The 27,806-nt window shown below is 26.8% G+C and overlaps 2 protein-coding genes across 2 annotated transcripts in view; one reads left to right on the top strand and one right to left on the bottom strand.

Moving 5' to 3' along the window:
* LOC107438276 (uncharacterized) overlaps window positions 1–355 on the bottom strand; it is a 79,084-nt gene extending 78,729 nt beyond the window's left edge. Inside the window, exon 1 of the mRNA XM_043049694.3 lies at window positions 197–355. The gene's annotated coding sequence lies outside the window, so the exon portion shown is untranslated. The remainder of the gene's footprint in view (window positions 1–196) is intronic.
* Las (lipoyl synthase, mitochondrial) lies at window positions 304–26,783 on the top strand. The gene is made up of 11 exons (XM_087158955.1): window positions 304–509; window positions 6,464–6,636; window positions 6,772–6,868; window positions 13,951–14,031; window positions 14,751–14,907; window positions 15,505–15,562; window positions 17,138–17,266; window positions 19,298–19,443; window positions 21,479–21,549; window positions 24,116–24,227; window positions 26,400–26,783. Exons 1-11 carry the CDS (start codon window positions 360–362, stop codon window positions 26,465–26,467), a joined length of 1,242 nt encoding a protein of 413 aa, XP_087015081.1. The 5' UTR covers window positions 304–359; the 3' UTR covers window positions 26,468–26,783.
* The last annotated feature ends 1,023 nt before the right edge of the window (window positions 26,784–27,806 follow it).

Genomic DNA, 27,806 nt, shown 5'->3' with positions numbered 1-27,806 from the left:
TCTCAGTTAATTATCAAATAACTATCCATTATCAATACGGATGCGTAATTCACCAGCCTGAAGCATGTCCACAAAAGATAAGGCGTTTTAGATAATGCATACGATGCTTTCCCTGCCTAGCATCAGGCTTAACAGGAAAGCCAAATTTCAAGGTTATTTTCAATGCATGAATCAGAATTATTCTTATTTAACTCACCTGCTTACGTCTAATATTAATCAATTCTGGATCTATTGAACACAATTTAGGTATCTTCGTGCTTTCTTCTTAAAAAATTTGAAATTTAATCCTCTGCGGAAATTTTCGTCTGCTCTCTCATGACCCGATGTAATTTGTGATTGAAATCGAAACTCTCCTGTAGATGGCGCAACCATTGGTGTATGAAGCAATCATGGCGATGTCCGTCAGCTTTTGTAGTATTTATAGAAGGCAGTTGTTTACTATTAGAAAATGCAAACCATTACATATTGAAATCGGCCGAAAGTATTTTATTCTAAAAAATAGTTGGAAGGTAATTTTTGGAGTGAAACAAGGAATAAATCATTTATATGAATGTTGATTCTGATAATGTTGTAAATTGTCGTGAGTTTTCTTCATGCATGTTTGTTTACGTTTTTCCTAAAAAGTTATATAATTTGCGAAATATCCTTATTTTTGCGAAGAATACACTAGCGATATTAAATAATAATATGTTTAGTATCAATTATTAATTAGTTTATTACATATGTTCTTTTTTGTATTAACAGATACGTTTGAAAATGTTTGTTTTTGTTATCAAATTTTAATGACTCAGTTCGTACATCTGAAAGAATCAATATCACATAGATTTGTTATTTTATTGTAATTATTACTTTAATATTGGCCATTGTTTCTTTTTAATTTCATTTACTTATAAATTTTATTAGCCGAAAATATCTGTAAATTTAATAAGTTTTTTTTTTTATGCACTGTTAAATTTTTGTTTTTAAATAAAATTTCGAGTATTGTTTAGAAAAGAAGTTTAATAATCATGCTAAAACAATTTACTATATGTATCAAAATACAGTTTAATTTTTCTGGAGAAATACAAAAAAATTAAAACAAATTATCATAGTATTGAAAAAAGTCAGTTTCCAGAACCTACTTATCAATTTTTAATTTATTTTTGCAAATTTTTTTCTATTGTCAAGGTTAGAAATTTAAGTTTTGATTTTAAATACTTTTTTTTAGAGTGCTTTGATAATTACCTAATGTAAAAATCAATGATTAAAACAATTTGCCATGTTTCATTTTTTACTTCTAAAAATTCTGTATGGACAAAAAAATATATCTACTATCTTTTTAAATCAATTAAAAATAATGTAGCGTTTTTCTCAACTGTATACAGTTTAACATCTATGCATTACTTCAAAGTAAACAAAATAAACTACATTGTTTTTTATTGTTATTTTTTTAGTAATGTAAGGATGAATAATTAAAATATGCAGATGACAAGTGTTGGATATCATATGAATAAGAGAATGTATTGTTCTTTTATTGCCTTAATGATGATAAATGAAAATGGTATATTGACATGATTGAAAATGGTATATTTTTGATCTTCAACATGACTAAAAATTTTATTCAACTTATATGATGTATATGCTGTATTAGGATGTCATATTACGTATATTTTTATACTATGCCAAAACTTAAATATTTTCATCATATAGGCCTCAGTTTTGCTCTGAATATAAACAAAAACCGGCTCTAAATTCTGAAAAGAAGTTTTTTCTTTCTAATAATAAGTGAATAAAGTAACTACGTAAATAAAGCAGAACTTATAATTTAATAGAACCAGTTCTTATTCAAGAGATTACCTTATTTAAGCGGCAAACATAAACATTTAAGCGAAGAGGCTCTGTCCTGATTGTGTTGTGCATTCTTCTTCGTTATATTTTTTGTTCCTTTTGTAGCATGTAAATCAAATGTTGCAAAATTGTTGACGTTTACAGTTAAATATGTATAAATCATAAATAATATCTTAAATATTCTATCTAATTGAAAATTTAATAGAACCTCCTTCATTTTGATTTTTAATATTTTATTGGACACTGTCTCGAATTTAATTTTTAAAAAAAAATATATTTTGGTGATTATTATTAAATTATGATTAGGGCCCTATAAATTATGCGGAAATTTTTTAAAAATTATGCGGCTAGGATGCGGCGATTTTTAAAAATTATGCGGCAAGGATGCGGTGTCTTTTAAAAATTATGCATATCGGTTGCGAATGACCCAGAAAACAATTGAAACTGAAAAAAAAATCTCTTAAAAAAGTTCAACTTTCTTTCCTGTTTTAATAAATAAAAAAATTTCAATGAATACAGTAAATATTTCAACTAAATTACCTTCTTATGCATTGTACATCCATTTTCTACATCAGAACAATTATTAAAGTTTATTAAAATGGAGAGAAGTTAGTCCAGAAGCTGCGTTTTCTTTCAAACTCTGTCTTTGTTTTGTAAAAATTTGGCCGTAGCAGGATACTGCTCTTTCACAATCTACTGAATTAGGAAGCACTGAGAGCACTTGTCTTGCCTTTTTTGTAAGTTCTGGAAATCTCTCTGAGACTACCTCTGAATTCCAGAATCTAATTATGTCCTGGTTTGAACATTCTTTTACATATTCTTTGTAAGCAGCATACTCGAGTTTTATATCTTGACCACTCATTCCTGGAATATTCTTGAATACATCGTCGTCTTCAATATTGAGGTTGACTATTTGTTCTGGATCGAAAACTCGAGCAGTTTTCATGAAGTTTAATGCAGGTTGACTAAACTTGGGCCCGCGTTTTTTGAATACGTCTAGTTCTGGAGAGTAGTAAGTATTCAACTTTGCAATTGTTTTGTGAAACACTTCTTGAAGAAATACGTTGCGCGAATCTTTTCGTGAGTATGATGCCTGAGAATTACATCGAAGTTTAGACCGCAGATCAAAAATCTTATTGTAAGCTTTATGAATAGATACACCACATGTTTCGAAAAAGAGAAGAGTATCCATTAATAACTGAGCGTGTTCTGCAATGAATTGAAAATCTTTGCAAACGTACTTGCTTTCCACCAAAACTTTGCACTGATTGAGACAAGCAGTGTCAGGAGTAAGGTTTATTTCACTGCTAAAAAATTCTATGTAAACATTACAATATTCAGCATGATATTGCACTGATTTAAACCAAGAATTCCACCGTGTCTTTATTGGTACTGGACAAAGTTTAGCTTTCTTATTGTTATCCGTTAAAAACTTTAAATAGCGGCGCTTTCTTGCAGGACAATGCTTGAACAATTTCTTAAAGTTTCCTGTGAATTTGTCAACCTCTGAAAAATGTTCACGCCACTGATCAGAAGCTAAATTAAGAATGTGAGCATTGCAGGTCATGTGCACTGAATTGGGCAGTAGAGTACGCAACACTTCCTTGTATGCCCGAGTCATGTAAGTTGCGTTATCTGTTAAGATTGCTGAAACTTTGTTGAAATCAATCTCCATATTTGTCAAGCACTGCACTACGGCTTGAGAAACTGTAGTCGATTGTACAGCTTCAAGATGAATGCTATCAAGAAGATAAGGATGCATCATTGCAGTATCTGTAAATTGCGGGACAGCTAAAATATGTAAAACATAATTGTCTTTATCATCACTGCCTTCATCGAAGCCGATGCAGAGTGAATCAGTAGTACGAAGAATTTCTTTCAATTCATTCTTCTTTACTTCAAATACTTTTGGTAAATAATTTTGGCGAAGAGAATTAGCACAAGGTAAAGCACCTGCACCCGAAATATTTTTCGTCAGAAAATCTCTCATTTTGGGGTGATCCAGTTTTTCAATCGGAATATTAGCACTCGTAAATGCGTCAACAATTTCAAAGTTTAAAAGATTGCGCATTTCAGCACATTCGGTTTTTCTCTTGAGCATTGATGACACGGTTGCTTGTTTTTTTTTCTGCACTTCGCTGTCCTCTTGTTCATTTTTTCTTTTATTTGTTATGTGACGATTACTATCCAAATGCTTATCGATAACACACTTTCTTGTGTGATCCACGGCAATATTACACGAGGTACAGAACATTATTCCATCCGAAGCGTGAAAAATACTCTGATATTGCTTACATCTATCCTGTGCAGAAATATGGATGGCATTTTTTTTAATTTTAGATAGAGACATGTTTACAGTGACTATTTGTGTGGAAATGAGTTAAACTAATTTCAAATCAATAAATGAAAAGATTCGCACGCATACTCGAAGAATGAATAAAGCGGAATGCATGGCCCTCAAGCAATATCTTGTGGAGTTCCAGGAACTACAAAGAAAAGAGGTGGGACTGGAGTTTGGGGGAGGGTCATTCTTCCCCAACTTTTTAGCTCTGTGGTCTATACCATAGAGGTGACCTCTATTGTCTATACACCGCGAAAGCTGTTCAACCAGCTTCCTATTGAAGATAATGGCGACTGATAAGAAGCTATGTGCCGGGGGGGGGGGAGATTCTTGGAAAGAACTGACCACCTGACCAAAAAGATTCTTGGAATTGAAAAAGAAGATATATTTCAATTGAAAAAAAAACCCTTAAGGAGAAATTTATCTGGTAAACGAATACATTTTGCTGAAAAGTAAAAATTATACAGATATGCTGCAATTACGCGGAAAATTGTAAATTATGCGGGTTTCCGCATCCTCCGCATCTTCGCATAATTTATAGGGCCCTAATTATGATAGTTTTGCTTCTCTATGAAATCAGTCTTGCTTGTTAAATGTGTAAATAAGTCTTTTGGTTCTAAAATAACCTCAAAAATATGGTATTCAGTAGTAATTTATAATTGAAAAAACTGTTTATTTGCTAGCGATAATTAAATGGTATAATTAATGGCTTACAAACACTATATTAAATAGGTTTATTTATTATACATAAATTAAAATCTTATTTCTCATAAAATATAAATGTAAGTTCTGGTTCATTATCAAAAAAATCTACAGCCCCTTGTATTATTACCCTTAATAATATTTTTTTTATTTTTTAACTGTATAAATTTTCGTATTTGATTTTCTTCAGTGGTTGACTTATACAGTAAAAATTATACAGATATGCTGCAATTACGCGGAAAATTGTAAATTATGCGGGTTTCCGCATCCTCCGCATCTTCGCATAATTTATAGGGCCCTAATTATGATAGTTTTGCTTCTCTATGAAATCAGTCTTGCTTGTTAAATGTGTAAATAAGTCTTTTGGTTCTAAAATAACCTCAAAAATATGGTATTCAGTAGTAATTTATAATTGAAAAAACTGTTTATTTGCTAGCGATAATTAAATGGTATAATTAATGGCTTACAAACACTATATTAAATAGGTTTATTTATTATACATAAATTAAAATCTTATTTCTCATAAAATATAAATGTAAGTTCTGGTTCATTATCAAAAAAATCTACAGCCCCTTGTATTATTACCCTTAATAATATTTTTTTTATTTTTTAACTGTATAAATTTTCGTATTTGATTTTCTTCAGTGGTTGACTTATACACCCGACATACCAAATATTTTCTGTCTTGTACTTATACATCAGAATAAACAGTATATTTTATGTATGAGGCATAATTGAAAAACCTATAATAAAATTTATGCAGCCAGTTAAAGAAATCAGTTAAATTTGATAAAGTCTCTCTGAAAAAGTTAAGGAATTTTTTTCCCAAGTGTTTGTGGTCAACCTACTAAGGTAACAAATCAATCTACTGTTCTCCCTAAGCGTTTTTAGAAGGGGGGTTCATCCTGTCTGCCCTTTGATCTCTATAAATGCACCTTCTTTGTCCTTTTTGTAAAAATAAGCCACCTGTCCCTTAAAAACATTGCCTATATATTCATATTTCATTTTTGAGAAATAATTCACTTTTAAAATAATTTCTACTGGTAAAATTATCTGTGTGGTTTAATTCTGATAACTATTACAAATGTTTACTTTGTTAGGATTATTCTCAATTCCTTAAATTTTTATAAGTATCTCTTTTCTTACGGGAGGAAGTATTAATAAATTTTTTATGTTTTTAGTTTTTAAAGTTGTTTAAATAAGTAACTTTTTTTCTTTATTTTATTTAAATTTTTCTATTATTCTTATAATAATAGATAATCATTTTTTGAAATATACACATAAAATAGTATAAGAGGGTTATTTAAAAATTTTTTGAAGATCAAATTCAGTTATTACACATTTTGATAATTTTTCACAGTGTTGAATAAGTGCCCTTTTAAAACTTATAGTGTCCTTTTTTGAGAGGCAGTGCATCCTGTCGTTTCTTATTCCTAGGAAGAACTCCGCACAATCATAAACAATTTTTTATGTTTAATTTAAAGTATTTTCTCATTAAAGAAAATTTTTTTAGAAAAAAATGTTTTTAAAATTTTTATTTGCAATTTTTTCACATCAATTCTGAATTGTAACATTAAATTTTTTAACATTTAGAATAAAGTCATTTGTACTAAAACCCCATCCAATGTTAATTCCTATTCTTCATCTGGCAAAGATGTTGAGAGTGGACCTGATCTACAGGACTTCATTGCAGGAGTTGTACCCCGTGGATCTACATTTGATAACTACAAAGGAGAGCTGAAGCTACAGAAAGAGGACAGAAAAAGGTCCTGGCTAATTATTTACATATTTCATATTGATTATTATTATTATTTGCAGATTCTAGTTTACTAATATTGTAAATTGTTTATAAACTGACTATAATCTATTTTTGTACTGATAAAAGATCTTTAATTTTACAGCCGTTTAAGACTGCCTCCATGGGTGAAAAGCAAAATTCCAGTTGGCAAGAACTATCATCATTTAAAAGAAACTTTGAGAAATTTGAATTTACATACTGTAAGACACCATTAACATTTATTTTTTTAAAAATCTATACATAGTATATTTCTTTAATCTTCAGATTTTTTGTAATATTAATCAAGAATTTCTAATTTATTATGTGCCATAATTTATAATTAGAGTATATTTCCTCATGAGGAAATCAAAAGATATCTACTAATATTTTAACGTATGCTAATTTTACCAACAAAATAGAAAAATAAGTGGAATAATATTATATATAGTATATATATATATTTTAAATTATATTTGCATTAAAGTTACTCTGATTATAAAAATTATAATTTTTTTTAATAAAAATTATTATAAGAATAAATAATTATTGATGTATATTTTTGTATGAATACTATTCAGAGTTTATAGTTTACCTGATACTCCTGATAAAAAAAAAATTCCTGATTATAAAGTGTTTTCAAAATATCCCATTTTCTAAGAATAAAAATGAAAATTTTTTAAAAATAGATTTGATTGATAAAATTTTTTATTTTTGACCCAACATCTTTAATATTATAGAATAGATTTGAACAGTTTCATAATTATTGATTCGTCTCTTTCATATGATTTTAAAAATCGAGTCCATCAACAATACAGTAATCATTTCATATAGAATTTCTGCATGAGAAATTGAAGGATTATCCACTAAAATTATTTTCAAACAAAACTGTTTGTTCCTGTTGAGGAACAATCTACTAATTATATAAAAGTTTAAGAGGTTCAGACACAACACCTTTTACACAGGATTCATTGTTTAAACATTTTTGGAAGGAAATCTTTGATTTAACAGAGATGCCAACTTGCTCCGGGCAGCAAATATATATTTTAAAGTGGTAGTTTATCAATTGTGATTCTTGGTTTAATAAATTCAATTTAGTAGATTTTTATCCACCACTATTTCTAAATCATTCGTAATCTTATATAATCCTCCACTTTATATTACTTAGGTCATGCTATACGATTTATAAAGCAAGCAAAAATAGTCAAGTATTTGCAAAATTTAGTTGATAGTTATTTACCGTTTTTTTTAATTATTTAGTCGTGTCCGGAGCAGTTGGCATCTCTGATTTAATTATATAATTAATTATTTAATTCAAAAAATCTTGAACTCAATTACAAACTTTAAGTATATATTAATAGTATGAGGGAATATTATATGATTAATGCTAGTTTTTTTTTTTTAATGCAAAATTACTTTAAAAATTTTCTTTGCATTGATTAGAAATTATATTCGGTGTTGGGCATTGATAACATTGTGCTGGAAACTGTTAAAACTGTTTGTTTTAAACAGAGTAATTCTGAAGTTACAATTAATATATTTTATTAATCTTTTGCTATAAAATTTGCCCTTTTTTACACTTAAATACAGGCAATTATACTGTCCTGATTGCTTTGGCCTATTTTGAAACCTGTATTATTTAAATTTACTCTTTTACTATTCTTTTTTCCTAATTCTTTTACAGTTTTTTATAAATGTGCTCTTAAAAAGATTCAAATTCAATACTATAATATTGAATTCAATGTTATTAATTTGATGTACAGTCCGCAAAAAAAAAAGATATCACCCTGAATAACTTCCGTTCTAATGATCGGATTTTCACGAACTAAAAGTCAATCTTAATTGTTCCTGGGGTGACCTCAAATATGCAAATTAATTAGTGCTAACTATTAATTTTGTTACGAAATCAGACACAAAAACGTACTTTCTCTGATAAAACATATATTTTTTTTTTTTACATATTTGGAATCTAGACACTTGAATTAGGGGGGGGGGTAGACAAAATTTTAAAAAAATTGGGTCGTAAAATGGGTAGCAATAAAGGTTTATATATTTGGCGATAGTCCAGAAAATCGCCAAAAGAAGTCGCCAGCGCAAATGAATATTTTAAGATAACCCATTGACTAATTCAAAAGCTTAATGCTTAATTTTACTAGGTTGCTAGGCAACCTAGTAAAATTAAGCTTTTGAATTAGCTTAAACCAAAAAGCAAGAAAAAATTTATTTTAATCTCCTTTGAAAAGAAAATTTGAATTGATTTATAAATTATTCATGATTTTCTAAGTTTTTAGAATTTAAATACATGAACTTTTTATCTGATATTATTTAGATATGTTGTTTTTGCTATATTTATTCAAGGATTTCATACTAAAATCAAATTGACGTAACTTATTATAGCTGTATACAAAATTTTAGGGATAATCATTTTTACAGATATAATCGAGTCTCCTAAGCAAGAAAGTTTGAAGAAACAAAAAGTGCTTGAAAAATAAAATGTAGATTGTATAGTAATTCTAATACACATTCACAAGGTTTTCTATAATTTACGATATTTCTTTTTTCTATAACTCAAGGAATTGCTGAATGTTTAGTGGCATTTTAAAAACATTGAAATATGTTATGTTTAAGAATAAGATATTGAAATAATATGTTGCATATTGTATGATTCATTGTTCAAAAATCGCTTCATTCTGCTAGATATTTAGGTTACATGGTTTTCTTTGGATGAAGATGATTAGCAAGTAGCATCCTCATGTTTCGATACATTCTGAAACTTAAGTTCGCAAATTCACCATATAATGTCGCACAGCATATTCTTCAATTCTGATAAGCTACATTTACCCCCAAATACTGCTACTATGATCATTTTTGTTTTCTTATGTATATATCTGATACTCTCTTTTTAAACAGAGCTCGTAAGATCCTTAAGATACTGAAATGGGGGCTCAAAAACTTAAAAGATAAAATATTTAATTTCATTAACTCAAACTATCTGGTCTCAAAATTTTAATTTTTAAGTGAAATATAACTTCTACAATATTGATGCTATTACGTTTTTAAAGGCCACATAAATCCTGTTAAAATATAGAAATGCTTATGTTTACTTTAACGAGTGTAAAATCGTTATCAAAATAATGATCAAGACCCAAATGTAAAACAGTATAATTGATGATAAAAACTCACCTGGCCTCAAAAAATATGAAGAGGGAAGTAAAAGTCGACATGTTTCGAAGGTTCAAATATAATCACCCATTCTCAAAACTTGTCAAGCTTGAATAACTTGTGACTTTTATTATTGGACGCTCAAAACATGTCTATTTTTTTTATCATCTATTATTTTTTAAATCAATGAAGTTTTTATATTTTCGATTCAGTTTCTTGGGATTATCTATTACACAACATATTAAATTATTTCACTCGATATTAAAATAAGTTTTACATAAGTTATGGGCATAGGTTCTTAGATTGAAAAAAATAATAATTCACTACTTTGTAAGAAAATCAGTGCAGTAAATTTTTTTTTTCCTGCAAGCCTTAAATTTCAAAAGTCGAATGTGAAAATGGAATGTCCTCTAGCACCAGGAATCGAAATTAAATAGTTACAAGGACAACAATTTCAAAAAAGTTTGCGTTTGCGTCCTACTCGAAGTTGTTTGAAAAGGTGCTTCTTATATATCGATTCCAAAGTTTATTCTACATATATTTTAGGGTGTACTTTCGAGTATTTTGATCGAGTTTATTTTTACACCCTTATTTGCTTAAAATTATTAAATAATTTTCTTAAAATAAAATATTCAAACTACCTGATTTAATGCATTTATAGTATAATAGTAAACGGGGCTTCCATTGCTTAATCTTGATACCGCTATCATTAAATAAATGGAATAAGCTTAGATAAATAATAAAATTAATTGTTTTCTTGTTTTAATTTTCAAGGAAATATGTTTCGATCAAACAGATTTCATTCTGGAAATAGCCAAATTGTTGAGTAAGTCCCTTGGAGTAATATCATTCTTATCCTCTTTTGACGAAATATAGGAAAAATTGGTTTTCACAGTTTCTGTAAAAAGTATGTCAACCTCCTTGCCACGTTTTTTGAAATTTTTTTTTTTAAAACCAAAATAAGTTTGGAAATTGCATATTTTTTATTGCATTTTTTTTAAAAATCAGATGGTTCTAAAATTGGCACGGCTTCGGATTCTTCTTACAAATTTCAATTTTTAGTATTTCCTGCTTAACAAAAAAGGCATTTCTCCTGATAACAAATTATACTACAATAATATCTTGGGAATCGTGCTAAAGAAAAAAATTAAACAAAATAGTTTAGCATATTATCCGGAAAAAAATCTACATGTAATCATAAAGAAAGAGTAAAAGATATAATGAAATAATTAGTGAATCACGCGTTGTCAGATAATAAAAAATTTAATTTCACAACTAAGATGTTAGGACAACATTTAAGATACTGAGATATTTTAAGACGCTTAAAAATTTTGGCTACATATTCGACAGCTTTTTATGTTCGGTATCTTTATACTCTTTGTAGTGACTTCTAAAGCATCAACACTATTTTAGATAATCTATGAAGTCACAAGAAACAAAACAAAAGAAAAACTATCAGATATTTATATATTTTTTTTCTCAAAAGAAATAGTATGCTTGGTAAATAATCAGCTGTTTTGCATTAAATAATTGTAAACAGCGGAATGTTTTTAATTTCTTAATAAGGTTTTATTCTTAGCTAGCAGACAATAATTCTTTTAATAAAAACTTGACTATAATTTAAAAAGGAACTTCACTTTAAAGAAAACCTAAATTAAAGTACTAAAAAATTTATTAGTATATTAATGAAGAAATAATAAACGTAGGAGGGTAAAGAATAAGATTTTTAAAAATGTTAAAATTTAATTAAATAGTTGGTAAAATAGTTTTGCGAAATGCTTCCGGACAGGTGATTAATAAATTACATCTAACATTAAGACGATATATAAGATGTTGAGAAATTTGCGATGATGTGAGATATGCTTAATTTTGTTTACTACGTATTTTTATTAATATTTATAAAAAATATATTCAAGAAATTGATAAATATTTTATTTCAAATCTATTCATACGTATGTATATTATTGAAATTGTATTATTGAGAAGAAAAAACTAAAAAATAATCACATTAAATAAGCACAATCTGGTGTACGAGTATAATCTCGTATAATCATATTCTATCAGAAGCATGCTTTTATAAAACTCGACATTCGTTGAATAAAATGTTTTTTATTCAATAAGATGTATTTTATTCAATAAGATAATTGCAAATAGAATTTTAGATGATTAAAAAAAAACGTTGTATTTTATAGTTTAAAAAAAATAAAAATAAAAAGATTTGCAAACGAATTAGCGAAAAAAATATGAATGAAATTTTCGCTATGCCTGATAAGTTAAGTTCCTCGTTAGATTATCACATTTTAATATTAATCGCCCCATTTAATCATTTCTTCATTGTCGCCAAATTATTTTTTTTTAAATAATTAATTTTAATTTTTCTCATCTTCTAATAAATAAAACCAGCTGAAACTTAAGATTTTTCAATTGAAAAATATGTCGATTAAAATGGTATAAAAAATTCATACCTTATAATTCAACTTTTTTTCATTCTCACTTTAATTAAATAATAAATAATTATTAGAAATTATTTTTTTCATGAAATTATCTTTGGGTAAATGAGTTTTATGAGTGGGTGCAATTTTTTTTTGAATTGCTTCATTAGTTTTTAAAATATGACTGAAAACGCAAAAAGCGAAATTAACATTAATGGGTCCAAACTTTGAATCGCTCTCCTGACCAAACTATGGGAACCACATTTTCCAGATTGCGGCTAACCCCTATAATTTGAAGATGAAAAATCCAAATATGTAAAAAAAAATTTATGTTTATTCAGAGAAAGTACGTTTTTGTGTCTGATTTCGCAACTTAATTAATATTAGCACTAATTAATTAGCATATTTGAGATCACCCTCAGGAACCATTAAGACTGACACATAGTTCGTGAAAATCCGATCATTAGAACGAATGTTATTCAGGGTGATATCTTTTTTTTTTTTTGCTGACTGTACATAGTTTATATTTTAATTAGGTAATTGTTTAAGCATTACAAGAATACTTTGCTTTTGTCGGGTATTAGAACATATTTGAATTCGATTAGATTTTTTTATGACAAAATAAACTTTTTTCTTTTAAATCATGGATGGCCATCTCACGGCTTGTATGTCATAGAGTGGCATGGTGGACTTTTAATTATGGCATGCAAAGACTCACATAAAAGTTGATAAAAATTTCTTGATAAGTTTTGTCGAAATCCTCTACAAAATCTCTACGTATTCTACTCATATATATAAATATCTACTCATAAATTTTGAGTTGATAAATTTTTTTGATAAAAATAAATCAATTCAAAATCGACATTATTATTATCTCATAATTATTTAAAATCAAATGCTTCAAGTTGTTTTTTAACCTAACTGAATGAAACTTTTGAAATGTACATTTACAATGAAACCAAAGTTTGTGCTTTGTTACCTTTATTTCATTATTTATTACATTATTTTCATAATAAAATTATTATATTTCACTTTTATTTATTATTTTTAGCTTTTTATATTTTTTAGCATATTAGAAAAATTGCAAGTAATACACATAATTTTATTAATTTAATAGTTTATTATTTTCTGTTTCTTGTTCTTTATGTCTGAATTACTATGGGTCATTTGCTGATGGTTTTATAGTTAAAAAGTCACTTGCTCATAATTTTTTTTCAGTTTGTTTTTATTAATTACAAAAATAAATTAATAGATTTTAGTGTTATTGTATTTATGTGTACATATTCATTCTGCTTTTCATTTGCATTATTAAGAGGGATTTATTTCTTTAATTGACGCCCGGTGGCTGAGCGGTAGCGCTTCGCGCTGTCGTGCCACAGGTCCTTGGTTCGATCCTTGGGCCGGGCAAGGCCGACTCAGCCTTTCATCCCTTCAGTGGGTCGATAAAATGAGTACCAAGCATGCTTGGGAACTAACACTGGGGGTTCCGCGTTCGGCTGACCACCTGACCGGAACATATGCTCCTGCACCCCAGAGCCCAAGGTCAAGAAAACTGAAATGGGCACAGTCGGCCTTGGCCCTCTTAATGGGCTGTCGCGCCACTGAGTTAGTAGTTTAGTTATTTCTTTAATTATGTTAATCGATTCATTAATGTTAATTCATGTTTTTATGTTACTTTAATTGATTCTCAGAATGAGTGTGTAAATTTTTAGGTTTGTGAAGAAGCAAGATGTCCTAATATAGGGGAATGCTGGGGTGGAGGAGAATATGGAACTGCTACTGCAACAATAATGGTGAGTTTATTGTTAAAAATGTAATAAGTTATTATTACTCATGTAAATTAATCTGTTAATTATCATAATTATGTATATTAAATGTAAAGTTATCTTATATTTTAATTTGCATTAATAATTTTAATTTGCAATAGTTGTCTTTTACTTTGTTTTAATTTTCAAAAAATTTAATTAATGAAGAAAAAAGTGTTTTCACATTCTAATTTAAACAATTCTTTATTAGCAAATTTTATAATTCCTTTTTAATTTAAATAATAAAATCTGACTATTTTACCTGAATTACAATTGAACTTCTTAATTATTAAAGAAAAAGAAATAGATATTTATATTTAAAGTTTGATTTAAAAGTTTTTTTTTTATCAATTACGAAAAATAAATTGATTTTAATGTATTAGCAAATTATGTAATTCCTTTTTAATGTAAATATCAAAACCTGACTATAATATTTATCTGAATTACAATTGAACTTCTTTATTATTAAAGAAAAAGAATTAGATATTTATTTTTAAAATTTAATCCAAAAGTTTTTTTACCAATTACAAAAAATAAATTGATTTTAATGTAATTATTTTTACGTGTGCATATTTTTTTATCCTCTTTTCATTTTACTTTTCTTTTGCATTATTATCTTTGTTTGTTATGCTTATTATTTGTTAATTGTTAAAACTCGCTTTTGTAGTTTCTATATTCATAATTTTGTTATTGAAAAAATTTTGAAGTTATTAGGTGATACCTGTACTCGAGGTTGCCGATTCTGTTCTGTGAAAACTAGCCGGAGGCCCCCACCTCCGGATCCTGATGAACCAAAGAATACAGCTCAGGCTATTGCTGATTGGAACTTGGATTACGTTGTTCTCACATCTGTTGATAGAGATGGTTAGTGTGTTTTATTGTTCTTGCTTAAAATTATTTTATATAATTAAAAATATGAAGTACATTGATTATAAAGTCATTAATCATAAAATTAATTTTAATAATAATTTCTATATTTCTAAAATTTTCAAACATCTGGGAAGTAATAATTTTATGTCCGGTAAAAGGTGTATGAAAGGTTTGAGGTTTGTTCAGAACTCTAGTTCATTTTTAATAATGAAGCTAACTAATTTTTTCATAAAGAAAGATGAAAACTTGCTGTTAAATATCGTTAAAGAAGACAATGTGTGCAAAACTTCATGTATTTTTAAATTGTATACTTTGCAAGTATTATAAATAATTTCCTGTGCTCTTTTTTTTAATTTGGAAGAAAACTTCATGTTATTAACAATTGATTAAACTTATTGTGCCCTTTAAAAATCATCTTTTTTCCTAAATGTTTACCTGCTTTCAAAGATAGGCCATGCATCTCTATGTTAAGTGTTGATAGAATTAATGCATTAGTTTTATTTAGAGGGTTAAAATAACTCTGATCATTGAGAAATTTTGTCTCATTGCAATTCTGATTTATATATTTATTTTATATATTTTTATTTTTAGATCTTCCGGATGGAGGTGCAAATCATATAGCAGAAACTGTTGTGGAGTTAAAAAGAAGGTGCAAATTTTTTTTATAGAATTTTATACTTTATCACTCTTTAGCAAATTATATTAAAATATTCAATTGAAATAAATACAGTAGAACATCGATTGATACTCGTTGGACGGGACAAAAAGGTCGTAAATAGTGAAACGTCTTTATATATCTATATTTAAATGCACACAAGTTTATTTATATTTTATTAAATAACTAAATACAATATGAATGTAATTTATTTAATAGAAAAGTAAAATTTATGGAACAATGGTGGTTGATCTGATGATTCAGTCTTCTTTATCACTACAAGATTCCATAATTTCAGCCATTGAAATTTTATCCCACTCACAAGCTATTAGAGCGTTATCACATTTTGAGTGATCCACAAAGCCAGTATCAAGCTTGGCATTCTGTTCTGAAATGCTGTCAGAATTTTTGTGAGTCAGACCTAATGTAAAATTATATTTTCTGAAACATCAGTATTTTGGGGGAATAGTGTTAGAGGGGTATTTTTTATGTTATTGATATAGGAAAGGAGACTGAGTTGTAAAGAGAGATTTTTTATTCAAGCCTGAGGTTAAATTAGAGTTCTACTATTATATGAAAACTTATTTCTATTAAAAGTTATTTTTGCATAGGAATGATTTTTATAACAATGCAATTTTTTACTACCTAGATGAATAATTCATGCTTTTAAATTTGTTTTCTACTGTTAATTTTTTTAATATTATTTATGATTTAAGTGGTTTTTTTAATAAAAAGTTGTGTGTGAACTACTACTTAAATATTGTATTAATCATCGAAATGATTCTTATTGAAATCCGATTCAGAGAATCAAAATCAATCTTTCCTAATAATCAAAGTGTTCATTATTATTGTTCAATATTTGTCCTATATAGATGTCAATATTAACTGGTAGATCAATATCCGTGCCACTTAAACTTATTATCAAACTGCATTACATTTATTCAATGATTTTCAAAATATTTAGTTCACCAGTTGGTTTTTACTGTTTCTATAGACAAAGAATATGTAACCTTATTAACAGTATTTCATACCATCTTAATATAATTGTTATTTTACCTCATTGAAAATATAATCATTTTTATAGAAATTTTTCTTTCTTTCATTCACACTAACAACTGTGTTGTTAGAAATTTTTAGACATACTAATATGCATTATAAATAATACTTTATTTTGAGCTTAATAGTGTATTGCTAGGAATTAATTCTTAATAAAGCTTTGTACTTAAAAAGAGTCCATTTTCTTCACCGCCATTTTTTTTCCCTAGAATTTATTTTAGAACTTGTACAGTAATTTATAGCAAAGGTATTGTTTTGTTAATAACTATAGAAAGAAATATAGTACTGACATTTATTTGTTCTAGTTTTTTAAGTTAACTTCTTTGTTTGTTTGAACTGACAAAAACTGATTGTTATGATGATTAAAAAATCTTTAATGAGTAATTTATATAAATAGAAGGATATTTTTCAAAAATCAAACTGCACGCAAATGTGTAATACTAAATTACGTTTTTAAAAATGCTGACTGTATTGATCCTAGTTGAGTAATCATGTAATTAATTTTACTTATAGGAAACCCAAATTACTTGTTGAATGCTTAACACCTGATTTTGCTGGTGATTTATCTGCTGTAGAAGTTGTTGCTCTCAGTGGTTTAGATGTTTATGCTCATAATCTTGAAACAGTTGAACGTTATCAAAAGTATAAATACTTTGCAACTACTTTAGTTTATTGTAATATTAATTTTAAAAAAAAACATATATATTATTTTTATTATTTCTTAATTACTGAAATAATATTTTCATTTCCTGAATGTAACATATATTAACATCCTATTTTTGTTCCTTTAGACAGAGCAGAATTAACACAAAAATATCATTTCATGTCAAAGCATAGTATTTGTTTTGTATTGGAGAAAATGTGGTATTTTCTATGGGTTAAAATCAAGCTGAATCTGTCATAGACCTATTATTTCATTTCTATAAATCAAAACCTACTTAACTTCAGATCCTGCGAACTTGACTGGGAAGTAAAGGGGAGCAATGTGTATTGGTGTATTGTTGTCTTTTCCAATTTGCCATATTATGTGGTTAGTCTTGAGATTATGTAGCCTTAACCTCCGTAACTCTCTTTGCTGAAGGGAGTAGGGCTTAACATTATAAATTATTACTAACCTATAATGTATGAGATTCTTAATTTACTCCTTGACAAATGTCATATACTAATTATTTGTTTTATTAGTCTTATCTCAAAAAGTTTTTTGGTCATCATAATTGGGGCATTAGATTTAATTAAATTTGTTAAATATATTTAAACCCCAATCTTATTTATTAATTTTCTCTCTCATAAACTTCTTAAATTTAATATTAAATTACAGAAAATTAGAAAGATTTCTATGTTTTGCTGTAAATAGTTTTGTTCGATGTTTATTTTAAATTTAATTATCTGAATATGTTATATTTGAATGTTAGCTTAATTGTATTTGCACTTCTGTTTTTAAAAATTAACAATCTCATTTTAATTATCTATGATTTATTAACTGATATTGGTATTCATTTTTTAAAAGCATCTTCAATTATTTTCTTTATTTTTAAATATGAAAATTTTCCTGTCCCTTTTCAGTAGTCAGATATATAAAATTTTTGTCTGTTTTTTATGAATTGAATTTTCATTTGCTATTTTTTTCATTTTCTCTTATTAAAATTTTTTTTGTTATTCAGTGCCTAATATTAAACTATATGTTATGTTAACAGATTTTCTTCAAATATCTGTCAAAATTTTGCTTATCATTTATTCATCTCAACCATATGTTTGTTTTTTTTTTTGCTTTTTTGTAAAATAAAAGCATAAAATTTTTTTTTTTTAGGATTTTAAAAAAATTTTTTTAATGTAAAATGTTTTTTTAACACTTTTAATTTCTTAAATAAAAAAAAACTTTTATATTGTTTATATATTTTTGAATCATTCCTATATTATTTTGTTCTCTTAAAATGATTGAAATTTTCCTACATTAAATTTTATAATCATTACATATTTAGTTTTATTTACCATTAAATATAATTTAAGTTTTCTATGTTTTTTTCCGATATAAAATTCTCAATTTTCACATCAATATTTTTGTTTATGAAAAATATTCATTGCAGACCCCTGATATAACAAGTTTATAGCTTTTTCTAATAATATATTCAAAATTTCATTCTTGCTAAAAGGATTGCATATGATATAAAACATACAGAAAATAGATTGTTATATAGATTTATTTGTTTAATATAGTAAGCTCTATTTTAGTATTGATTAATTTGTTCAGTCATTTCCTTTTTAAATACACTTTTTTAAATATAATTGATGATATTTCTTTTCTGATTGATATTTCTTTTTCTAATTTATTTTTAGCACTTGGATGTAAATGTTTATTAAATAGTAGAGTTGTTTTTTCCGAAATAAGATTCTGGAACTAAATTATTTATTGTTATTATTGTTTTTGTTAAATTTAGTCTTATCTCTATTTTTAAAATATTAATTAAGTAATTATGTTTTTATGCTGTTTTGTTAGCAATTTTCAGAATATTTTTCAGCAGATATAAGTTTTTTTTAAATATTTTCTTTATCTTAAAATATGAAATAATTTTTCTTTAAATCTTTTCTTTAATGACTCTGACAATCCCTACTTATATTTATTTTTTTACACTGATTTTATGTATTTTGTATTAAAATTATTTTTTGCAACCGCAGGTACATAAGAGATTTTAGAGCTAATTATAAACAATCCATAGAAGTACTTAAACATGCCAAAAAAGTCAAACCTTTAATTATCACAAAGACATCCATAATGCTTGGATTTGGGGAAACAGATGACATGATTAAAGCAACAATGAATGGTATGAACTTTGAAGTATTTCATTATAGTTTGTGTATATATATTTTCTTGTGCAAAATAAAGCCTGCTCTGTTTAAAATTATTTAATTCTTAAATTATTCAAACATTAAACTAAATGTAATAATTATATTTTTTTTAAATGCATTTCCTTATAATTAACAATTTTTCCTTTAAGATCTCTATTCTGTAATTTTATTATTACTAGAAAGTAAATATGTTAGTGAAATAAAAATTTTTTGAGGAAGTTTAATTGTATTTGACTATCTTTTTTTAATAATAGCATTTTAATTTTTATTTATTGCTAATTCAAACATTTCTAAATTAATGATTAGAAATTCAGTTGTCTTTTTCCTCTCAAAATAAAAAATTTTTTTTTTGCTTATTTCATATTGTTTTAAGCTAGAATCATTATAAATGTGACCGTCAAATATATCATTATTATATTGCTAATTCTGAAACACATAGTATTGTATGTCCTGTCGTGCATGTTTATTTGTTTCCTGTGTGTCAAAAAAATATAAAATGAAAAGATAGGAAATTAAAAATAAAATAATAAGTGTACGTGTGAATTAATTATAGTATGTCACATAATTTTTTGGATATAAAACACTTAAAAGGCAACTATTTTAAGGCAGTTTTAAAAAAAAATTATGCTATAAACTGGTATAAAGAAGCAAACCCGTTTTAGAACTGGAGTTACAAAAGTTTATTGAATCCAAAATTGCAATGGATATATCATGAATTTACGATTAACAACTTCATTTTCTTTTATTTACCATACTAAAATAAAATTGTGAAGAAGCATAAAATCTAATTCAATTATATAATTAAATTTGGTACAAACTTAAATCAGACAATGAAGATCTGATCTAAATAATTGACCAAATTTATGAAAAATAGCTATTTTATTAAATTTAAAATGTGGAAAAATGTTCAAGAATAAAAATTTGAAATACAATGAAGTGGTCACATTTTAATAAATGTAAGCAAATTATCTTTAAATTTTATATATTAACAATAGGAAATGAAAATAGTGCTTTATCTCAACTTTTTACAGACCTGCCAACTTTAGCTTTTCTATTCTATCCCAGGGTCTCAGGCCACTAAAATATTTTTTCAGGCTCTTTATTTGAATAAGAGGACCTGTGCATAGTTTGTGTACAGCCTTCAAATTTGCAATTTTAATGTTCAAATGTATTGAGTTTATCATTAATTCTTTATTATAAGATTTATTTTAATATATTGAAATGTCTGTTAAACCAAAGGGAGACCCAACACTGCTCTTTACAAAGCTTAAATAGATAAATTCTCCTTGAAGTATGATATCTTAATCCATGCTGAAATAGCTGATTTGAATAATTCAGTTTCTTTTTTTAACACCTAGTGTTTTGTTGATAGTTATACTGTGTTTGTAAACGTTTTAGAAAAAAAAATAAATCTAGTTTCCTAATATTCTAGAAACTGTTTTGTGCTTTACAATACAAAGATTTCAGTACAGAAGTTTTGTTATTTTGATGGGATCAATAAAGAATGGTTTAAAGTCAATAGCAGGAATATTCAGCCACATAACAAAAATTTAAAATTAATTTATTATTGTCTGCAAGTTTTCTATTCGCCAAGTCTATAAAATCCTAACACTGATTTAAATTGTTCAAATCATAGTGTTTATTTGCTACTAAGAGAGACTTGATTGTTTAAGAAATGTACTTGGATACTTTCTCCTTTCTTGAAAACTCTCAAAGATTAAAGTGTTATTAGTAATAAGATTTTATTTCAGTTTTTCTTTTTGTTTCAATTTACAATTTAGATTTCTTTTAATAGTTAATATTATTCTTAATTAATAATTCAGCTAGTGCACTAAAAAGCTTAATAAAAACTAATTAAATGCATGAATTTTTAAAAGTCCCATCCCAAGACAGTAATTAAAGTTAAGTCATCTGAAGTTACATGTGTATATTTCTTCAATACTTTTAAACTTAAATCGAGACAAACACGTTTAAAAAAAAATTTACATTTGTACAAAAATATATTTTCAGATCTCAGAGAAGCTAATGTAGATTGCCTAACTCTTGGACAGTATATGCAGCCAACAAAAACACATTTAAAGGTAAATTCTCAAATTATTCTATATTTCTTTTTACATATACTGATTCACAAAAGTCCTCTGATTCTGCTATAATTCTTCCTTCAGTTCTCTAAACTATTCTGAACTGAACAATTTGAAAAATGTTGTCAAATTTAATTACAAGCATTTTTGTTCTCTAAATTCATGCTTTTGTTGCTTAAAGTTCAAAATAATAATTTAGTTTTTATATCACTGATAAATTATTTATGCTTCATTAAAAAAGTGATTCGATTTTTAATTGATCTTGCTCAACTTAAAAGTGTTGCTTAAAAATTTTCTGGAACATTTTCAACAGAAACCAGGAATTATGTTTTCCCGGAGCTGGTTCTCTAAACTTCCCCATGCTCCATTTCTTGTTAAGTTTTTTAATAATATTTTTTTTTTCAGTCTTTAAAATTTTTTCAAGCTTAAAACAAACAAATTAAAAGTTTTTAATGCTTTTAATTGATTTTTTTAATGTTTATACAGATAATTTGTGTGTGAGTGATGTATTTTATTTTATTTTGATTTCAAAATTCGATTATAGAGTATTAATTTTCATTTGAATATCTCATTTAGACATACTAATCATGATATTAATTTTCCTTTTTATAGCTAAAATATGTTTCTTTAAATAATAATTAATGTTTTTTTTTAAATAAGAATTACAAATTAAGAATTTGAAGCTCAACAGGGCTCATAAATATATAATAAAAATGACAGAGCCTTAGCAAAGCTGCAGCTTTAACTTATCATCTGGAATCAGAACTGAAGCGTCAAAAAATTTTCTGCTTACCAAGCATACTTTAGAATGATTCTTAAAAGATTGAAGTGTAAATTCAAATTCTGCTGATTTTTATGTAATAGTTGTGAGAATAAAATAAAACTTTCTTGTTTCCAAAAATAAATTTACTTTGTCAAAAGTTCTTTGAAGCGTTAGATGTGTTAATCAAATGCGATTTCATTTCATACCAAACATTTACCTCTTTAAATACATAGACCAGGGGTGGCCAAGCTCCTTGATAGTCGAGCCATTTTTCGAAATTTGAAATTTTTCGCGAGCCGCAATTAAATACGTATTTAAAAGGTATTAAAAATATTTTTTTACATAAATTATATTTATTGAAAACATATAAGTAAAAGTACAAAATATGTGTATTGAATTTAAATATTAAAAATTAAACACATTTATTTTACTTTTCTTGATAATTCTTTAAAATTTGGTGAATAATTATTGACAGCACTTCTCAGTAATTCTTTGAGATGCTGGTTAGTTAATACTGATCGGTGTTTGGATTTCGCGACTTTTAAAGTGGAATAAAATGATTCACATAAGTACATTGTTCCGAATATTGAAATAATTTGACGAACAGCCTTTTTTAATTCAGAATACTTCTGATACAAATTTCCAAAATTCAGTAACCGACATCGACCTATATTTTAATTGTAGAGCTTGATCTTCTTGCATCTCTATTAATTCTAATTCTTAAGATGCTTTTTGTGTCATAATTATATTGGAAATGGAAAACTCACCTTGAATTGAAAAACGTTGCACTTAGTTTTTAATATTTGTTCTCAGTAATTCAAAAGACATTTTGAAACACATACTGAACGATACAATTTTTTTAAATATAATAGCACAAAAATTAAAAGGGAACTCGAGTACATTTATCGAGAGCCACAAATAATCCTTCAAAGACTGGCAGGTTGGCCACCCCTGACATAGACCATTCTTCCTACAAATGCTTAAATTTTTGGACTATTTCAAAAATAATCTGGGTAAAAGACACAGTTGACAAAGTTACTACTTTAAAAAGTATTCTCAGTATGTTGTTACTTTATTATTAAATTTTTGTGTTAATAAGTTATTGACTGTTACAACTGAGTACCTTTTTTATTGTTAAATTTAAGAATTTGTTATGAGTGTAGTTGAGAAATTTTTGTTTCAAAGTGTTTATACTTTTGTCCTAAACTAAAAAACAAAGAAGATTATTGCCTTTATTTTTCATACAGTCGTTGAATAGCGACCCAATTTTGGGTTTATGAACACTAATGCTCAACTCTGTAGCTTTGTAATTTTGAAACTAATCCAGAAGACGAACGAACTTCCTGGATCAAGTATTGGGAAAAATTTGCCTTCATGGAGGACTTCTTAATGTTTCTCACCCACATTTGCATTGAAGAGGCAAACCACCCATGGTTAGCTTGACGGATAAGGTACTAGAACCCATGATCCACCTACCACTGATGATACTTTACGTCAGCACTGTGGTTGGTGCAAGCCACATGCAGAATTTATATCGATCAGCCATCTCTGGGATTCGGACTCTGTACACCTCATTGGAATGTGAATGCTCTATCCCCTGAACCACCACTTTGTTGCCTTCAATATCTCATTTGAGAACTTGATAGTCTGTCAAAAATAGTAAATGATTTTAAGTTACCCTGGTGTACGACTCTTGAAAAAGATGGATGTTTTAGGAGTTTTGCATTGCATTAAACAAATGTATTAATATCAAATAACTAAATTATCTTTTTACTCAACTTGCAATTCAATTTCTTGTTAAAGGTAAAAGAGTATGTAACTCCAGAAAAATTCAAGTATTGGGAAGAGTATGGAAATCAGTTAGGATTTCAGTACACTGCCAGTGGTCCATTAGTGAGGTCTTCATATAAAGCAGGTAACATCTAAAAAACTGTTGAAAATTAATAAATTTTTAATTTGCATAAAATGTGATTAAATTTTTTTATTTTGGATCTGCTATGTGCAAAATAAAAACATCTTTATAACTTTTAATTTAGTGCTCAGATTTTCATGTACTTAAAGCAATCCTAATGGTTTGACCTTAAATAAGTTAATTTATGACTGTAGATGATATTTTAAGTTATCAAAAAAGGTGAATTTTCAGTTTGCTTTTGGATTTTTGTCCCTGAAATTAAGAAAGAGGACTAGCTATAATTTGGCAAAAAAGGTTTCAATAGTTTAATCCCTAGATCGGACAAAAGTCTGATTCCCTGAATGGCAATTTTATTTTTTCTTTATTTTGCTATATTTATGTTACCTAAGTGAAACAAAAAAGAAGAAAAAAAAGCTTATTATTACATAACTTATTTTTCCAAATGAAAAATAAGTTTTTTAATATATATATTAACAATTATTTTTTATGTGGAATTATCTTTGGAGAAACAAGTGTTAGTAAAACATTCTTGACTCTTTTTAACAGTTTCAGAGATATGGTGAAATATTCCCACAAAAAATTAACCTAAAATGGTCAAACTTTCATCTGGTCTCTTTATTAAACTATTTTGGACCATATTTTCCAGATTGCAGCTATGCCCTTATGTTTAGGGTCAAAATTAATGAGAAAAAAAAAAGTTTTCTGTTTTTCAATTTGCACACCTGACAAAAATTATTAAAATAAGTTTACTTACATCATTAAATTGAAATATTTACAGTTAACTAACTCATTGCATCTGTGAATTATTAGATAACCTACTTAATTTCACGTGAGAATCTTTATCACATTAATTTGTATTTATTTGAATTACCATTCAATACAAGAATTTTTTTTTAATTACATCATTTTAATTTCATTAATTGCTGAAATTTGCTACATTTCTTTTTAAATGTTGCGAACCATTTCCCTCACATAGAATTTCTTAGTTACACATCGTTTGAACTCATAAATATATGCAAAAATTGATTTGACTTTATTGAGTGCTCATTCATTATCTGTAATGAATTTGTTTCACCAGTAATAAAAGAATTAGAATAAAGCTATTTTTATGACTGTTGTTTTGTAACAATTAATCATGAGTATCTGGTTAAGTTTTATTTATTTTTAACCACTACGTTTTAGAATAATTGTAAGCATGGCACACAACATCAATATGTAAAGAAATCTAGAGTTTTGTGAAAAAGGAAACTGTTTGTGATCCAATTTTTTTGTTAATATGTGAAAGGTGACTTCAGCACTTACTAGGGTTTTTTTTTTTTTGGAACCCCCCCCCCCCCCCCGCTTTCTATTAAGACTAGTAAAAATATTTTTGACTAACTGTAAATTGTTTTTGATCTTTTAAAGATGGATAAAAAGTAAGAGTTCTATACATAGTATTTTTCTTGCCGTAGCTGTTAACATACCAGACTTAAAATAACTTAAGTCATCCTAAAGGATGACTAATAAGTGGATCATCATCCCATTTATACATACCAGATAACAGCATAAATTCAAAAGAACATCTTAACTATTTCTTTTTATTTAATTCTTGTATTAAATTATTCTGAATTTAAATTAAATGGGTTAAGCTTTACTTTAAAGTGGTTACTATCAGGGCTGTGGAGTCTGAAGGGAAAATGACAGACTCTTGGAATTTTAAACTTTTTATTATTAAGACTGACCCCTTCATATGTATGTAAACATACACATGTGTTACAGCTTTTTTTTTTTAAATATAAAAGTAATTGATGCTACAGAAGAAAAAAATTTATTGTATAGCAGATTATTTATGCTCATTAATATTAAACAGAAAAACTGGCATTTGTAATTTCTAAGAAACAGTATAGCTTTAGCAAGATTTTCCTTGATAGAGAGCCGTAGAGTAGATCTGATTTGATGCAATATGATCTACTGGTTTAAATTATCAAAGTATACCATTTTAATGAATATTTGATTAAAATGGTTTACTAAACAGGGCAAATAATTATTTAATTTAAATGTATGATGGTTCAATGGTCAATGCTTTGAATAATATAATTTTTTTTTTTATACTTACTGTATCATAGTTACAATTGTGTATTTTTCTTTATCAACTATATATTTTAAAAACTCAATTCATATTTTATTCTTTTTCAGGAGAATTTTATCTAAAGAATTTAATCCAGCAAAGGAATTTAACAGCTGGTGAACTAAATAAGATGTGATATAAATATTGTAAATTCTATATGTAAATGTTATGTGTAAATTCTAATATTTTATTGTTATAGCATTAAATTATGTTGCAATGTGACTGATGAATTATATCTAACAAATTTAAATCCAGAAAAGGAAATTAATGATGGTGGATTAAATACAATGTTATGTAGATTTATAGTTTAATATTTTATTATCATAGTAAGTAAAGATTTAAATTTGTTCAATGTTTATTGAATGCCTTTCTATTGATTGTCTTTCTTGGCAGCTTCATTTATTTTTACAACAAACAGAAAAATCTAATAAAAATTTTTATAAGATGACAAATACTTCATTTCATAGTTACATAGAATCTATTGAAACTTTTATTAGAAATAAGGGTGCGAACTATCGCACGACACGAGCAGGGGGTCTACCTTTCTGCATGTAAAATGTGGTGCACCTACGTGTGGGTTGGGAGACTCCTCGGGCAGGGAGTGATTTTTAGGAACATTGAAAATTAAAATGCTATTGATTTGTAAAAATTGAATTTTTTTTTTTTAAAAATTTGTATTAAGAGTGTTTTGGTTTTCACTTGCAAGTTATTTATTATTTCAAAATAAATGTATTAGTCCTTCTAAAATGATCAGTTTTCTTATTGATTGAAAATTGTTCACCCTTTTTTTTTCTTTTTATAATTATTGCATGCTTGTTAATTGTCTGAGCATTAATAAGCACTTTGAGTATATTTACCAATTTAGAACGAGAAAGAGAGATTATAATACTTTGGTAAAGGATTTTATTGTATTTCTGTAAAATAATAAAATACATTCTCTAAGTTACTTAATATTATTTTAAAACTAATAAGTTCTGATGTTTACTAGAAAATCTAAATTTTATTTAAGGGTATTTTTTATCCTGTTCTATTTTTTTATTTTATTTTATAAGGATAGTATTATACAATTTTTGAATTATCATATTTGTTTTTAACTATTATTATGTTACATATAAAACTAAAATATTCTTGAGGCAGTCCGCTGTGGGCCACATAGCAGTTACGCAATGTATATTTAATTTATTCCATCATTTCAGCTATTTTCTGTTACTCTTTTCTTCAATAGGAAATTATATAAAAATAAAAAAACTATTTAAAATTTCAAAGTGATATTAATAAATTCATATTATACAAAAAAAAAAATTCTTATATAATCACGATATACTATGTGAAAAAAAAGCAATGACATTGAAACAGGAAACATCTCTTAAAATCTCTACTCAACCCCTCAAGACTTCCCCATGCAACTGGACTGTCACAAGCCATGGTAATTGAGGCAGGGTTGTGGGTGCTTAAGTATCCTGAATTTAGGGTCC

The sequence above is a fragment of the Parasteatoda tepidariorum genome, chromosome 3 (genome assembly GCF_982258835.1).
Source record: "Parasteatoda tepidariorum strain Cologne lab strain chromosome 3, Ptep-v5.0, whole genome shotgun sequence".
In the NCBI taxonomy this organism is placed as follows: Eukaryota; Metazoa; Arthropoda; class Arachnida; order Araneae; family Theridiidae; genus Parasteatoda; species Parasteatoda tepidariorum.
This window is presented reverse-complemented; position numbering and strand designations above follow the sequence as displayed.

What these genes read in the sequence shown, in the direction of transcription:
- Las (XM_087158955.1), top strand. Translation starts at nt 360, where the DNA reads ATGGCGCAACCATTGGTGTATGAAGCAATCATGGCGATGTCCGTCAGC. An exon ending in CAGAAAGAGGACAGAAAAAG is followed by an intron (nt 6,637 to 6,771) that starts GTCCTGGCTAAT and finishes TTAATTTTACAG; the next exon opens with CCGTTTAAGACTGCCTCCAT. An exon ending in CACATCTGTTGATAGAGATG is followed by an intron (nt 14,908 to 15,504) that starts GTTAGTGTGTTT and finishes TTTTATTTTTAG; the next exon opens with ATCTTCCGGATGGAGGTGCA.